The sequence below is a fragment of the Lates calcarifer genome, linkage group LG21 (genome assembly GCF_001640805.2).
Source record: "Lates calcarifer isolate ASB-BC8 linkage group LG21, TLL_Latcal_v3, whole genome shotgun sequence".
Taxonomy (NCBI): Eukaryota; Metazoa; Chordata; class Actinopteri; family Centropomidae; genus Lates; species Lates calcarifer.
Window position 1 is genome coordinate 6,709,942 of NC_066853.1, and position 15,653 is coordinate 6,725,594.

Sequence of the window (15,653 nt, forward strand, 5' to 3'; positions counted from 1 at the left end):
TTATCCAATTGAGCAAATGTCACAAACCAGCTTTCCTAACCTCACTGAAAAATCTATGGATATATAAACAGAGGGCATTTAAGTTAACATCTGAAGTTAACAACAGAGGCTTTGATAATAACATTTTCTAACTAGTTGAAAATGAATTGTGCATTATAACAGACTGGTGCTGAAAACGTGGTGAAGCACTAAAACGAAAGCTCTGCCTAAATTGGTTTTTAGTCCAGCAACCACCACATGTGACATTCTGCATACTAATGAGAAGCAATGTAGTATAAAATCAGGTTATCTTGCCAGCAATCAGGATAAAAGATCCATGCTGTTAATAACTAAATGATTTGATTAAGTGATTACATGCAATCCAAGAGCCATGGTGCTAGCAGAAAAAATGTATATGTGAGAGTGTGTGTGTGTGTGTGTGTGTGTGTGTGTGTGTTTGTGTTTGTGTTGTGTGACTTCGCTTACTCATGCAGGAGGGGTCTGACTACTGTACTTCCTTTGGTATGAGCCTCAAACATGAGTGTGTACAGGTAGGGCAGAAGGGTGTAACGGATGTTCAGGACATCCCGGGACGCCTCGGCAAAGGCAGCATTCCAAGCAACAGGGTCTTGTCTCTGATAGAACAAAAATATTTTAACCAAAATGAATGGTGATTAAGAAAATCTAAAGTTGTGTTAATTAATTCACAGTAGCTTTCACACTGTGGAAAAGTACTGTACAGTGGATGTGCTGGTCATAAACTGGGCTTGTTTTTTAAATGTAACCTCACAGAACATGCTAAGAGTTTGTCTTAGGTTAGAGCAGATAAACCCACTGTTAAATCCATTCCTTACACTTTTGCTCTTGCACAGTCCAAGAAAACCTGCACAATATCCACTGACTGCAATTGTTTACATGTAGCACGAGACAAGTGCTCAGTGTCTGAGTAAACACATTCTCTGTTTCAATAGATATACATTTCAAAAGTTCTGGCTATGGTTCATTTATCTCAGCTATAAGTACAGATACACAGACATGCAATGCCATGCAGAAAAAAAGCCAGCAGAGTATGAATGTATTACTTCTAGATTTGTCTGTGAAATAAATGTACATTTACACACAGCTGCATTTCTCTTATCTCATCATTTTGTTTGCAGCGTTGACTCCTTCCCATTTGGATTTCACAACAGTGCTGGAAATGAATAACCTCAGGCATGAGCAGAGACTGACAGTGACACCAGCTAGTTTGTAGCATGCCAGAAATACTTAAATGGCCTGCGTGCACTTATAAATGATGCTCAGCCTATTCTGCCACACACTGTGCTGACATTTACCTAATTTTAATTGCCAACAAGTGCAACGGCCCCTTAAGAAACAAGGACGGAAGAAGGAGGACACGGTGTACTGTCGTTTTGTAAATATGGGCCAATCTAAACATATTAGCTCATTTTCTGGAACTGTAGTGAGGACAATAAGCACACACACTCACACACACACACACACACACACACACACACACACACACACACACTGAGGATCATGAAGATTTTCAGCTGAAGCGTGTCATCACCATATGCTCCTCCCTATGATACCATGTGTGTGTATGTGTCTTGGTGTGTACTACATTTGTGTGTGTCTGTGTCCCCTGTCTTTCAATTTAAGAAAAAAAAAGCATAAGATATAATCATAAAAACCATCACAGAGTAATAAAATGACAGACATTTTCTTCCCAGATGCAGTTTAGCTGGGTCAGATTTGATAATAATTATTAACCGTGGCCTGGTGGTTACTAAGTACAGGTCTAACAGCACATGATTGAATACAGAACATTTTTATATTCTTATGACCTAAGGAGTTTACCAGATTATCATTTAATTTCCTGAGCAAATTCACAAGACTGTAATTATATGGAAACCCAGGAGTTCTTCTACCTGCCTCCCTTTTCTGTCACCCTCCTTTTGCACCCTCATGACTTACTATCAGATGTGTTCTCTGGTAGGTAATTATGATGCTAAGTTGTGTGCATGTGTAATAAAGAGATAGAGAGAGAGACTGATCAAATGACTCTGAATGAGTGAGTATGACCTTGCTCTGCTTTCACAGTTAGAAAGAGTACATATAAAGTAGATGCCGACACAGTAGAGTCTGCTTCCTAGCCTGAACTGGATTAGTCCAAACAAGCTGACGGGTTTCAGGGCCAGCTTCAGGCAGTTTTGATGCTTAAAAGCTTCAGGTTCAAGTCAGGTCCAGTTATTTTCAAATGTCAAGACATTCCTCTATTTTTCTGTTCTTGTGGGGATCAACAGGTCTTATATGTATCATGCAGGGTTTAATGTGGGGGTTTGCTGTGCTTGTGTGCCAGACTGTCCCACCATAAACAGAAAGTGTAATAATTTCACAGCCACAAAGAGGCAGGATTTAGAAATTTTAGACATATGTGGGAGTGTCAACTAACAGTCATTGTAAGTTTAGCTATGTGGCTATTCCCTCATAGTATGTTTCATCAAACCAAAGGAATACTATAGAAAACTTTCACAGAGTTACATCGGCAGCTGGTGTCTGTGCTGGGATTTGATGCAACTGATCAAGGCTCAAATATTATTGCTGCTCTTGCACCCTACTGGTGCTTTGACTTCAAGGACATTGTCTATATATAAAACTGTGCTCAGGCATACCGTAAATACTGCTGAACTCAAAAAGACCGTCCCCAAAGTCGCAGACACTTTGCTGGCAGCTAGTGCACAAGTGGAATATGTGAAACACACAGGTCTGGTAAGAAAAAGACTGCAACAAAGGGCAGGACTCAGGCACTCATCACTGAATCTTCAATCAAAGATTTCTCAGTAACTTAAGATGCATGTGTTCATTATGTGTCCTACAATATTAGTTTGCCGTCTTTGCTTTGAAAAGCAAAGCAAAAATTATCTGGTTGCAAAGCAAGCAATATGAGGACATGACCTTGGGCTCTGGGAAATTGTGAGGTAAGGTATTTTTCACTATTTTGTGATGTTCAATAGACTAAAAGATTCATGAATTTTCCCCAAAAAATAATTGTCATTTTTGATGTTGATGCTGTGATTGCACAAGAGCTGAGATCAACAACAAGATGAACTCCCCAAAACTTGGTTTTTACTTTTTTAACATTCAGTCAGTCACACAAATCTTGCATGACTTGACAGTTATACCACTGTCTGTGGGGCCCTCAAGGTAGACTTTTCATCTGTGGAAAACCAGAGGAGGAATTGATGAGGAGATGCTGAGCAGGGAGTACTGAAGAGTGAGAAGCAGACAAAGAATCTATCTTATGAATTCACCTAAATTATGGTCACATTTATAGTGGCAAAAGGCCTTGTGACACGCACTGATTGTAGACAGATATGTATGTGTGTGTGCACATACTTACACGCGCAGCCTCAAGGAAAAATGAGGTTATCTGGCTGTGTCAGCCCTTCTCATCTTTTCTCTCCTCTACTTGGTCTTTCTCTTCATTTATCTGTCTGCTATCTACTCCCTTGCCCCATCTCATAAACCTTTGAGTTTCTGTTTTGCATTGCAGAGCTCACATCAGAAAAAGAAAATATATTTAGATGAACAATAATATGTCCCTTTGGGTGAATAATAATATACATGACTCGAATATGACTACGCTGCTGAAGCAGGCTCGTGGAGAATATATCTTGTTTAATTAATTTTGCATTGTTCTGATATGACTGTGGACACTGCAGTATATTGCTGGTGCAGTGAAATTATCTTGAGGTCAACACTGAAAGTTGTCTGAGGGCAAAGAGACACTAGGCGTGACGGAGCTCTGGGAATGACTCTGCAAAAGCTCTCCTCTCTCTTTCTCTCTCTGCCGTCTCTGACCTTGTGTACCCTCCGGTCTGGTTTGCAGTGTTAATACTTTGTTGTCAAACGCCTTGTTAAGCAGACTGGAGGTTACAGTTGCTAACTGTCAGATGATTGGGAATTTTATATGGCAGACTGGGAGAAAAAAACACTGGTTTTTTGTCACAATGGACTACATAGATAGCTGACATTGATTCCATTTTCTCCTATGTCTTAGTCCTGGTTTGAATATTTCACCGTACACCCTCCTCTCACACGTCTCCTTTCTGACTTGATCGCAGGTGTTTCAAAATCGGTAAATTGTTTATTCAGCCTTGTCCCAGCTCTCACATCCTTATCACTACCCTGTGTCGCTACCATTTAACTTGCTAAATTGCCATCTTGTTTTATTCCCCACCAATTTTATCCTTAATCATTTTTTCTCCTTCACAGTCTTGTATCTTATGAACGTCTCTCCCCCTTCCTATTCCTTTATCTGTATTTGCTTGTCAGTATTTTTCACCTCAGTCCTTCTGTTCATCATCTCCTATTTGGTATAAATACCTGTACTCTTCTCTTACCAATCCTCTCTCTTGTTCCTCTTACATTTGGTCTCCCTGACTTTATCTCTTCCTCTCAAACTGTCATTTTTGTGCTTCCCTCCCCTGCTGTGTGTGTGCTTTTTCTGTCAATTTTCTCCATGTTTAAACACCCATTTGCAAGCCATTATTAAATGATTGGAATCATGGAGTGTATGTGTGTGTGGAGTGGAGGTTAGGTGGTGCACGGTGGTGCCCAGATCACCTTGAGAATTCAATTATATCCCCATTCCATGCCGTTAAAAAGCACAGGCATTGACACACACACGCACACACACACATAACTGTGTCCTGTCTAGTATTGCAGACTCCAGTGCAGAGAAATTTCGCCCGGTGGGATCGATCTCCGGACGGGAGTTATTGGATTTCTCAGATGTGTTCCAACGCTCTTAAAGGTCACCGCTAGAATGAATGCCACCAACACTACACCACCAAACAGGTCTATCGTTTTGTGGGTTTGTGTGTGCGCACGTGTGTATATATATGTCAGACACAGATTAAGAGAGAGACAGGTTGAGAAAGCAACTGGGGTTGTATTTTTTGCAAACAATAGGAGTGTTGGTAAATGTTGTTTTTATAACTATATTTGTGCAACATGTGCCCCTACTTTCAGAGCACAAGAAGATTTCCAGTGAAATCAGTGCTACCCTTTGAAAGCATTCAGCTTTTGCAGAATTGTAAAGGATAGCATTGTACTGTGCTGCCTAATTTCCACTAATACTTTTTGAAGGAGCTGCCATGATAAGTTGGTGTGTTGTTTCTTTGGTGTGAGGAGTTACAGGAGGAGAATTGGACTTCAGTGTCAAGTTATTATAGTCAGCAGGAAATAAATAACCACAAGTAAGAGCAAAAATGTGTGTTTCTTGGGTAACAAACTGAATTGAAGTGGGTTTACAGCCCAGTACATCTCTATGTTAGTGTTTTTCTCCTGTTTTTAATTCACTCACCGGGTTTCCCTTGCCGTTGTGGTTGCGTGAGTATGGATAGAAGGCACCCAGTTGCATCCACCGAAGACACATTTCATACTCAGCTTTATTAAAGAACCCGCATATGTCTGCCCCCGTCTGAAAGAGATTGACAGACAAAGAATCTCAGTGGATGTGTGTGTGTGTGTGTGTGTGTGTGTGTGTGTGTGTGAGATAGAGAGAGAGAGAGAGAGATGGAAAAAAATGTGGGCGTCAGGTTGTGGGTGTGACTGCAACGAGAACCCTCCAGCTACAGGAACCGGGGTCACGCTACTTTTGGTGCGAGCATCATGTTCCTGAAATGTCCTTGAGCAAGACACTGCCAGAGTGAGGGATGTTGCTACGTGTCTAACCCTGTGGTTGGGCTGTGGCCATGCAAATGATTTTCTATACAGGGATCAATAAGGTGTCAGATTATGGCAATTATTATTAGACAAACTGAGGAGATCAAAGAGGACAGAGGGACAGAGAGAGACAGAAATAGCAACAAAGAGACTCAGGGACAAAGAAGCAAAGATAGAGAAAGACTGGACCATGACTACTCAATTAATAAGTAAATTGTATAGGTCATGACAGATAAGCACAGAGCCTCTTGGTTGGGGTGGGGCTTGTAATGACACGCTTCACATTGTATCTCAAGATGTCCTCTGATCAAAGGGTCTAGCAAACAAAATAACATCACTCAGGCGGCTGTAATCTACTTAGTGAGGACAAGGTCACATCAATAAGATTATGCCTTGTCAAAACCAAGATCAGATGATGATACTTACGTAAGGGATGCCAAACAGACTGAACTCCATCATGCCTGTAGAACAAAGGAAAATTGGGAGTTATGCCAAATTAAAGATTTGCTTTTCTTTTGTGTGTTACACAGTTTTCAAGCACCCCGTTCTCAAGAGCATGCAAGACCCTGGTTTTGTCAGATTACTGATTACAATTTAAACTGTCATCACCAGTTGCATGTATTAACCCATTTTTACATTATGGTCATATATACCTATAATGGATTTGTAAAGCTGGTCCCAGCTGGCATTGTTGTCTCCCAGCCAATGTCCAGCCCATTTTCCACTGGAGGGGTAAGTGGACCTCGTCACCACTATGCCTCTTTTACCTGTCACATTCAGCAGGGCACTGCACAGAAAGAGGGATTGTCTACACAAATAACACACACACAAACACTGGTCATTGGCAGAATACATTCCCTAGACCCTTACTCTTACCCAAGCCCTAAACCTTAGTCTAACCATAACCCACCTATATAGCTGTCAAGCTATATAGTAAAATAAACCCGCATACACACATAAATTAGCAACAAGCAGGATATAAAAATGTCTTCCTCCTCCTAAATAAAGTATTCATTTTAGAGGCAAATTAACCAATTAATTGTGACTGTTAAATTCAACACAACGCTAAAATGAAATCATTCCTATGCTAAAGCACCTGGGCTCAAGGACCAATGGTGCCGAGCATCCCCAGGCCTTTCTTGTAGCTAACTCTGCAATATGGCCTCTCTATGGTAAGAAGAGAATTTTACCACAAGGACCAATGAAGGTTCACATTGGTGATTATTATCATAAAGATTTGATGAGACCATATTTCTGTGTATAGCTGGAAGATATCAGTTATGCATCTCCTGTGGCTGCATTTTCTTCCAGAATGTCATTGTAGTGAGAGGCCCTGCTTTCCCTTTTCTCTTCAGCTACGTCTAATCTAAGTTCTGAATATGTAAGATTGTGATTATTAAAATAACTTGTATTCTTTGCACAATTATGAATACACATCCACTTACTCATAGGTGGGCTTGGTGTGAGACCAGCCATAGAGGTTATGGACGTCATAGTGTCTGACTTTCTTTCCATCACTGAGTATCTGCTCACTGTTCATGCACAGAGTCTTATGGTTTAAGCCAAGATGTTTGGACTCCAAGGCTTTAGAGAGGGCGCACAAACACATAACACATAACACAAACACACACATATAATCCTTTAAAAGCATACTGCCAGTGTTGATGTCATAGCTTAATAACCTCATTATAGCATTAGAAGAAAAAAGAACTGTGCGGCATGTCTTACGTGGCATATACGGAGGGTTCTCTAGAAGTGGATTACCAAGACACTTCCCCCCAACTGTGCCGTGGACAAAACTGGCAGGTTCATTCATGTCCTACAGATGAAGACAAAGAGTAGAACGTGGAAATCAAAAGAAATCAGGTAGAATGAAAATGAACACAAATAAGGTCACTCTCAGGTCACTCACAATCCAGAGGCCATCAAACTTCATGGTATCTGTATAGAAATCCTGGATTTCTCGATGCCACCACATAGCTGTTGTATTACGGAAAAAGTCAGGGAATGCCGTATAAGACCTGTAAAGCTGGAAATGGGACAGTCAAATGATCAGAAAATTAAACACTTAAAACAAAGAATTTTAATTGTGTCCCACTGCATCTCCGTAAGTATGGCATAAGGAGCAATTTCACACGCTGTGTGTTGGTAGTTGTAATGTAAAGGCATACTTCCCAGCATGTCAGAGGCTAGGAAATAATATCTGTCACTGAGGAGAAAATGGAAAACACTGTACCTCTACTTGTGTATCCCAGTCCAGAGATTCATCTACTGTGATGTTAGGGAAATCTGGCCAGACCTGAAAAGAAAGAAGAAAAAAAAGAATCATATCGCCACACACGATGCAAAAGCCATCACTGTGTCTGTTAGTTTCCGTCTCTTTTAATCAATACATGCCTGTGTGTTTTTTGACTCGTTTATTTGGCCACCCATTCCCTCTTACCTTCCCCCACACAATTTCATTACTGATGTTTTCGGGCCATTTGATGAAGACATCCGCAGCTTTTCCTCTTTCAAAGGCAGGGTAATAAACTGTCTCATTGCCTGAGATGGCTGGATCCTGGAATGAAATACACACCATGCTTATGTATGTGGTAATAGAGAGTGTCTAGTAATTCAGCCTTCACAGATATACTGTGAGATCTTTAATATCACTATATAATATTTACACACGCTCTATTGTTCAGTGTCCAATCATGTGACTGTATCAGTAGTTAACAACAGAAGGTCATTACCAGAATGAAGATGAACCTCATGCCTTCTCCTCTCATGCGGTCAACCAGGGCAGGCAGGTTTTTAAACTGTGAGTCCAGGACAAAGTCCAGCTGACGCTCCATGTAGTCAATATCTGCATACTGCACATCCTGCACAAGATACCAGTTAAAACTGAAGTTAAACTGATTTTTCTTTATTGATTTAAACCAGCACAGAGCATTAATTTAAAGAGCAACATTTTTCTTTGTGCTATCAGAACAATAAAAAAAACCTGTTTTTTATTAACACATGCATTTAACTTTAGTCCTACAATGACTATTTTCTGCATATTCAGCTCCCAGAACTTTACAGAGCTCCTAAGCTGTGAGGATGTAATTAAAGCCTGAATGAATGGATGACTGCTTTTTATAAAAACAACCTTCCTGTCAGCAGGTAGGGATAAACAATTACACATTTTGCTGCAAAGATGTCAAATTCCTGCTAATAAATATGGAAATCTGCTAAGTCTTTCTTAACATATGGCATGCTACACATGAGATATGAGAGAAGTGATACTCTCATTTGCTTTTGGCTCTTCTCTCTTCCAGTGAGGACAAAACTTCATCTACTTTGGCTGCCTGGTGTGTCTGTGGCAGTTTAAGGTTGGTTAGTCTCTAAAGCTAGCTGATGTGTGGCCTTTGTAAGTAGCTGCATTTTCTGCTTCTTTCATTCCAGTTAATGATGCAGTATTCTTTTTGGCTGGCGTCAGCTCCTTGCAGGTTAGGGCTTTGTGGAAGCATATTCCAGGGATCACTTGATTATCGATGGAAATTCTTATATTCTCTTCTGCATAATGAAGAGGATGAGATTCTGGCCTGTTTCCACATGGGATATCTTATCTTGGTTAGACACAGTGCTCTCACAGATGAATATTACTGTCTTTTTTGTTACAGATTTGGTTATTTTCGCACAAATATTATTTAAATGCGAACCTCATACTTCACTGTCAGAGAGAGTTACTGGTTCTGGTACAAACTCAAAACATCTAGAGGATGAGAAACCTACCATTGAATGGATTTCAAATGAAATTAGAGGTCACATTTCATCAGGTTAAACTGGATGCACCCAGTGTAATCCGTACAGTCAATGTCTACATTTTGTTTCATCCCAGTAACTTCCTTTATCCAATTTAGTTTTATGCAGTTATTGTCCGCATACAGTGAATCATCCTGTAAAACACAGGTAGATACTCTGTCGGATTTAGTTCAGTCTATTCCACTGAGTGCATGTCTCTCCACTGTCAATGTACAAGAAAAAGATATCAGATTGCATTTGTTTGGATGAGAGCAATGAAAATATTCCTTGTGCCGTGGCACTGATTGAATGAAATCAGTGTCTCTGGAAAAGCAGGTAAACATACTGGAATGTAATTGGATAAGATGTACGTGGGCAGTATCAGCATTGTGTCCTGTAACATTCTGTTATAGCAGATGACATTTATGAAGTTGTGATACATGAGGTTTAATATTTTCTATCACAGATAAACTTAATGATCCATTATTTCCAAAGCGTTATTGATCCTTCTCACTTTACAGCCTGTTGACAGTGGAGACAATTATTTAAAAGCTGACACAGTGTTGCCCTGTTTTTAGATTTGGTTCACTGAAATCCAAATTTAACTTTGGACGGGAACATATGAGTTGAACATTTGTGTTTTTTGATTGCTGTCAATATTCTTTTCTGCTACATGACTGTGATCAACACTCTTCTGCTGTTCTTATCCTTAATTCTGACATCTTCAAAAAAGTCCTCATCTGGGCACTTACATAGGGTATACCCGCTGCCTTCATATCTCTATATAGGTCTTCTATCTCTGTGTCGTTGGCGTAACCATAGCGACAGAGCTGAAACCCAAGAGACCAATAGGCAGGTAGAACAGGTCGTCCAATCAGCTGTTAAGAAGAAAAACAAACAAGGAAGTCAAAACAGTTCAGCACAGAAAAAAGTTGTTTTGCAGCAAAACGGGACAGCGTCCATAAAGTGTTTGTTTGATTGTGTGTGTGTGTGTGTGTGTGTGTGTGTGTGTGTTTAGATTGGCTAAATGAGAGAGCGCAATGAAGCGAGGAACTCCCAGCTGCTGCAGTCCATCAACAGCGGCCCAGGGCCAGACACAAAACACACACACATACACATACACAAAGAGGCACAGAATCACACAAATACACACAGTTACACACACAAACAAACCAGAAGTCCAAGAAGACTTACTGCAGTGTACTCCTGCACCACCATCTCAGGCGTAGGTCCCAGGACCATGTAAAAATCCAGAATGCCTCCCAGAGTTCGGTAGGTTAAAGCTGGAGTAGGCTGGAAAGTCACATCTGGACGTAAAGCAAATAAGACATTTATGTCCCTTAAAAATTCATATAAAGTGGTATATGTAAGTGTAGACAGGCAAATGACATACTGTATCGTAAATCATATGATAAAATAGATTTAAAAGGACATTCATACCAAATGAGCAACTCAACTCTGTCTCTCAAAATGAGAAATGTATGGATATAGCAGTGTGTGTGAATGTGTTATGCATAATATTTTTTCTATGTTTTTAGCATGTGTATTACTGTTCAGTATGCAAATATACACAAGTGGATATGAGTAGTGAGTGCTCATTATGCTGTATTGGCCTTATGTAAGACTCCCTGTCAAAGGACGTGCTCAAAACATGGAAAATGGCCTCACTCATTAATACATAAATGCTCACTGCATATGTAATTGAGTGTGATTATGTGTACGTGTGTGAGGGTGCTTAGTTGCATTTGCATATGGTATATGTGCATGTGCTGGCAATGCATGTGTATTCACAACCATGTATGCGACTTTGTGTACATGTATGTTTGCGTGTCTCATCTCTCACCCATGGCATTGCTGTTTAGCAGTAGCACACCATGAGCATCGGTGGTGGTCTCCAGGCCCATATAGAAGGGATGCACTCCATAGCAATTCATCTTGTACTGTAGCAGAGATACAGAGAGTGAGAAATCAAAGGGAAAGTGTGAGATGGGTGAATGCTGGTAAAAGAATTGGTCAGTTTGTAGAAATGTTGGTTTGTGTGCCACTTTATTTATTTATGAGCATTTTTTCTTTACATCTGACAGGGCGTTTCTCATTGTATTTATGGGTATAACATAACGCTGCTGAAATACATTCAATGGTTTTCGCAGACGTAGGGAAAAATAGTTCTATAGCTATCCTATATACAAATTAATGTGCACTGGCGAAAACATTTCTTTAAAATAGACTTAATAGTTAGTTATAGCACCCAATGGTGTCCTCAAATCCCCCAAAATTTTAATTTAGGCTGTAAACTGGCCTGAGTTTGAAGACATCAGCAGAGAATGGGGAGGTTACTGGGGGATTTGAGTTGTTGTCCGGATGGTATAACAAAATCAGTAAGTCCTAAATGTAGTATACAGAACATTAAAAGTAATGACGAAACGGTAGCTTGGTGGTTACCATACTCCACTTGGCAACTTATTAACAGAGCGGTGCTTTGTCAAAAGTTTATGGTTTAGAACTCATGCCTAATCAATCCTCTTGTGTACCTAAAGGCAGTCGTTAAATTTTTTATTTCAATTTTCTGTGACAGTTCATCACATGTTAATGACCATCTGTCTGCAGATGTACTGTATGTTTGCATTTGCTTGCATTGATTTTATGCATGCACATACATTAGTGTGCTTCAGCAGTTGTGCATATGTGACAATATATTGTTCTAGTGGGAGTGAGTTGAGTTTCACAGTGTGGACTTTATGAAGCGTTCCTTCTGTAACCACTGAGAAGGTCCCATGGTTATCTTCAGTGCTTAGATGAGAATGGGACTCGACAGAGGGGGTGATGAGGAACAGATAGAAAGGTGGCGGGGGACAGGAAATCTGCCACTTTCACATGTCACCGTCCTGCTACGAAAACTCATGGGCATGTCACACTCCATCAGCCTCCTGCACTTCTGGTGCATAAGAAGTTGTTAAACCATAATATAAGGGCTCTGAGGACTGTCCCAGTCTCTGTGTTATTGTGGTTTGGATGTGTGCTGATGATGTTTCTTGCTATGTGTGTGTGTGTGTGTGTGTGTCCTTGTGGCCTCGCTACATGGTGTGACAGCCTGACTCAAGGAGGAGAAAGGTCATCAGCTCTTCCAAGCTCTTCTAACAACAAATGACAGCCAGCGACTGAGTTCTCTCAGTCTCTCTCTTGACTTTCCTGACACATTCAAGGTACATTAACATGGACTGCAATAGCCTGACTATGGATATTCTTCTAAATAAAACAGGATTTGGATTAAGCAATTTACTCGCTGCCTTATAAAACTTTCTATTTATATTCTCCCTCATGTTCTGTGGCACACAGCCTAGTTAAAAACTGAAGCTCTGATTTCCCCTCAACTACCAATTATTGAACCTTAAACTATATCGTTCTTTCATGTTGCTTCACCTGTGTATCCTTATGGCTACACCTGTGCCATTAAGAAACTGGGTGCCCATAATTATTTTGTTTGTATTGTGCTATGTTATTACCGCCACCCATAATGCATGTTAAATAGCTTTCATGTAGCTTTTCTTTTGTATATCAGCCAGTCAGAGCTCACAATTGACTTTCAAGCATAAACTGATTTCTTTTTCTTTTTAAATTGGCCAACATTGTAAGCAGCAGCAGTGACTTCACTTGTCCAAGTCATGAGCAAGACAGTGGTTCAGAGCCATGTCATCCCATCTCTATAATTTCTTTCTAATTTTCATCTGCTCATGCTTTTCCTTCTTTTTTTTCCCTGACTCTCATTCCCTTGCTCTCTAAGGGCCACCATAACATTTGTCTGAACCCTGTGGAGCTGTCTTGACAGCTCAGCAATTAGGCTTGATAATGCTGATGCAGGTGGAAACCTCATCCTGTCTGGCCTTGACACCGGTAGGGAAAACATGATGACACTCTATAACCGCCGTTCATATCAACAGCACCACATCAAAGTGGCACGAGTGGGAGAAAGACAAGTTCACATACTGTGCAGGAAGGTTGTTTACATGTCACCTCTGCAGTCTCTAGTGTGTATGATGTTAAAGACATTCAGAGCAGGGTGCTCTGGTATATATGCCATAACAAGCACAGAATTGGTTTTGACGGAACATACCCAAGCTTTAAAAAGGAAGGAAAAACTGTTGTTGCTGTAACCAATTATTTAGCTCAATGTCAAACTTTACTCATGGACATCATTACTGTCAAACATTCCTTCAAGTAAATGGTATGCTAGTAAAGTGTTATCAACAGCAGTATGAAAAAACTCTCTGAACAGCTGAAACTCTTTTCATTTTTCTGCTTCAGTGTGGTACTTACACCAGGAGGCTGGTCCTTGGAGAACATACCCCAGGTGTGATAGTTGAGGTTGTGCTTATAGGTGGGATGCTCTGTCTCTCCAAAGCCGTAGACAAACTCTGAAGACAGTAGAGTAGACACTTGGATGAACATGTCTGAGAAGGTAAAACCTGGCACAGATGAGTCCCAACTGAGAAAAGTGACAGAGGATTAAATCAATGAGAGAGGGAGAGACAGTGAGAAAGAGAGAGAGGGGGAGAGGGAATTATTGTCAAAGGGAGTTATTCACAATATGTTTGACACAAATAAGCATAATAACCCGTAGGAACTGCAGGCATCCCTTCAACATACTTCATAAATTTTAATTAGTAAAATTTCAACTGACACTTCTAAAAAAAAATACGGAAGGCTTAACTACAAAATAATGTCACCCTTGCTTAAAGATATGCTTTGAAAAGACTCTCTGACGCGACTGCTTCATGTGACATCATCACGACTGCTGAACAAGAGGAAACTACTTTAGGCACTGATACATAGGGCAACTTTCCTTCCTCTATATCTGATTGGGTAACAGTGCCAGAGGAGTTGACTCAGCATTGTTACTTTTATCTCACAGGGAAAAAAAAGAAGGTTCCTGTCTGGAAATAGTTAAAATAATTTTTTATCCAATGTCTCACTTTATTGCTTGTTAACAGGAGCCTCTGTGCTCAAAATTGGCTAGTGAGTGACTTCCCAATAGTGGCCACTTTAAGGGACAATGAGAAGGGAGAGTTAGACCGTGACAGACCTAAACCTACGAATCAATAAATAAATGAGACTAACATATCCAAATTCCAAAAAACAACAATCAATCCAAAACTGATGGCTGAAAGATCTAGAACACAAAACAACAACCTAAGGCCACCTAAGTCAGTTGAAGCAGTAAAATTAAAATACTCACATCTTGGTTCCTGTGCTTTTCCTTATGACCTTGATGCCGAATGGGTTGTTTTCAATAAGGACCTTGTAAAGCCTCTTGTTCTCGTCAGTCTCTGGAACAGCAGGAACCGTCAGCGGCACTGGAACCTCATAACGATATGTGGCGGGGTCCCAGATCTGGAGAAGGGAAGGTGATATTAGTGTGTCAGTGAATTTGTGTGGTGTGTGTGTGTGTGTGTGTGTGGTGTGTGTGTTAAAGCAGAATAAGTGCACTGAAGATAAGTAAAACAGTCAAGGAAGGAGTGTTGGGAAAGACACTGAGAAAGCCAGGGAATGTGCCACTAGTGGAAGAAAAAAACAAATAAATACACACCTTGAACTGCAGCATGTCACCGCTGTGGTAACGGACCTCAACACGAAGTGTGTCAATGTCAGGTGACCCAGGGCGACCAATGCTCCTGTGCTTCTTATTCCGAGTGATATCAATTCTCATGCCTGAGTTAGTTTCCTGTTTTCCTGTAACAGTATATCCATAGTCTTTCGGATAGAAGCACCATGGAACACGTTCAATGTTGCTTGGCTGAGTAGGGAGATAAAGGAAAACACAGGGATTTTCAGCGTATAGAAATAAATTGCATACAAACCTTGACCTGCAGCATGAACGTGCGCTCAACATTGTGTACAGTAATTGCATGGGTACATCATCTGAGAATCTCCTCACCTCCCAGATGCAGCCTCTGGCCTTGCACTTAGCCTCATCTGCATGCTCCTCTGGATAGCAGTCAAAGCGCTGGTACTCTTCTTTAACCAGTTCCCACTGTACCAGGTAGGTCTCCCCCAGGGTCAGGGAGAGGCCACTAAGGAACAGAACCTGTGTATGTGACGAAGAGTGCAAGAAGAAAAAGCAGGGACAATGCAGTGGTTGTTAATCCAAGGATGCCACTGTGGTAACATTCTTCCCA

General features: G+C 40.7%; 1 protein-coding gene across 2 annotated transcripts in view; it reads right to left on the minus strand.

The window, feature by feature from the left end:
* The window catches only part of si (sucrase-isomaltase (alpha-glucosidase)), a 59,968-nt gene that overhangs the window by 10,052 nt on the left and 34,263 nt on the right, over positions 1–15,653 (minus strand). For both annotated transcript variants that reach the window (XM_018681159.2, XM_051065414.1), the window contains exons 25-41: positions 15,413–15,562; positions 15,065–15,271; positions 14,714–14,868; positions 13,795–13,963; positions 11,324–11,420; positions 10,675–10,787; positions 10,233–10,358; positions 8,448–8,576; positions 8,156–8,272; positions 7,949–8,011; positions 7,625–7,741; positions 7,441–7,531; positions 7,158–7,296; positions 6,366–6,499; positions 6,139–6,173; positions 5,351–5,467; positions 466–614 (exon numbers count right to left, since the gene is read on the minus strand). In XM_018681159.2, coding sequence (XP_018536675.1) covers positions 466–614; positions 5,351–5,467; positions 6,139–6,173; positions 6,366–6,499; positions 7,158–7,296; positions 7,441–7,531; positions 7,625–7,741; positions 7,949–8,011; positions 8,156–8,272; positions 8,448–8,576; positions 10,233–10,358; positions 10,675–10,787; positions 11,324–11,420; positions 13,795–13,963; positions 14,714–14,868; positions 15,065–15,271; positions 15,413–15,562 — 2,108 coding nt within the window. The remainder of the gene's footprint in view (positions 1–465; positions 615–5,350; positions 5,468–6,138; positions 6,174–6,365; positions 6,500–7,157; positions 7,297–7,440; positions 7,532–7,624; positions 7,742–7,948; positions 8,012–8,155; positions 8,273–8,447; positions 8,577–10,232; positions 10,359–10,674; positions 10,788–11,323; positions 11,421–13,794; positions 13,964–14,713; positions 14,869–15,064; positions 15,272–15,412; positions 15,563–15,653) is intronic.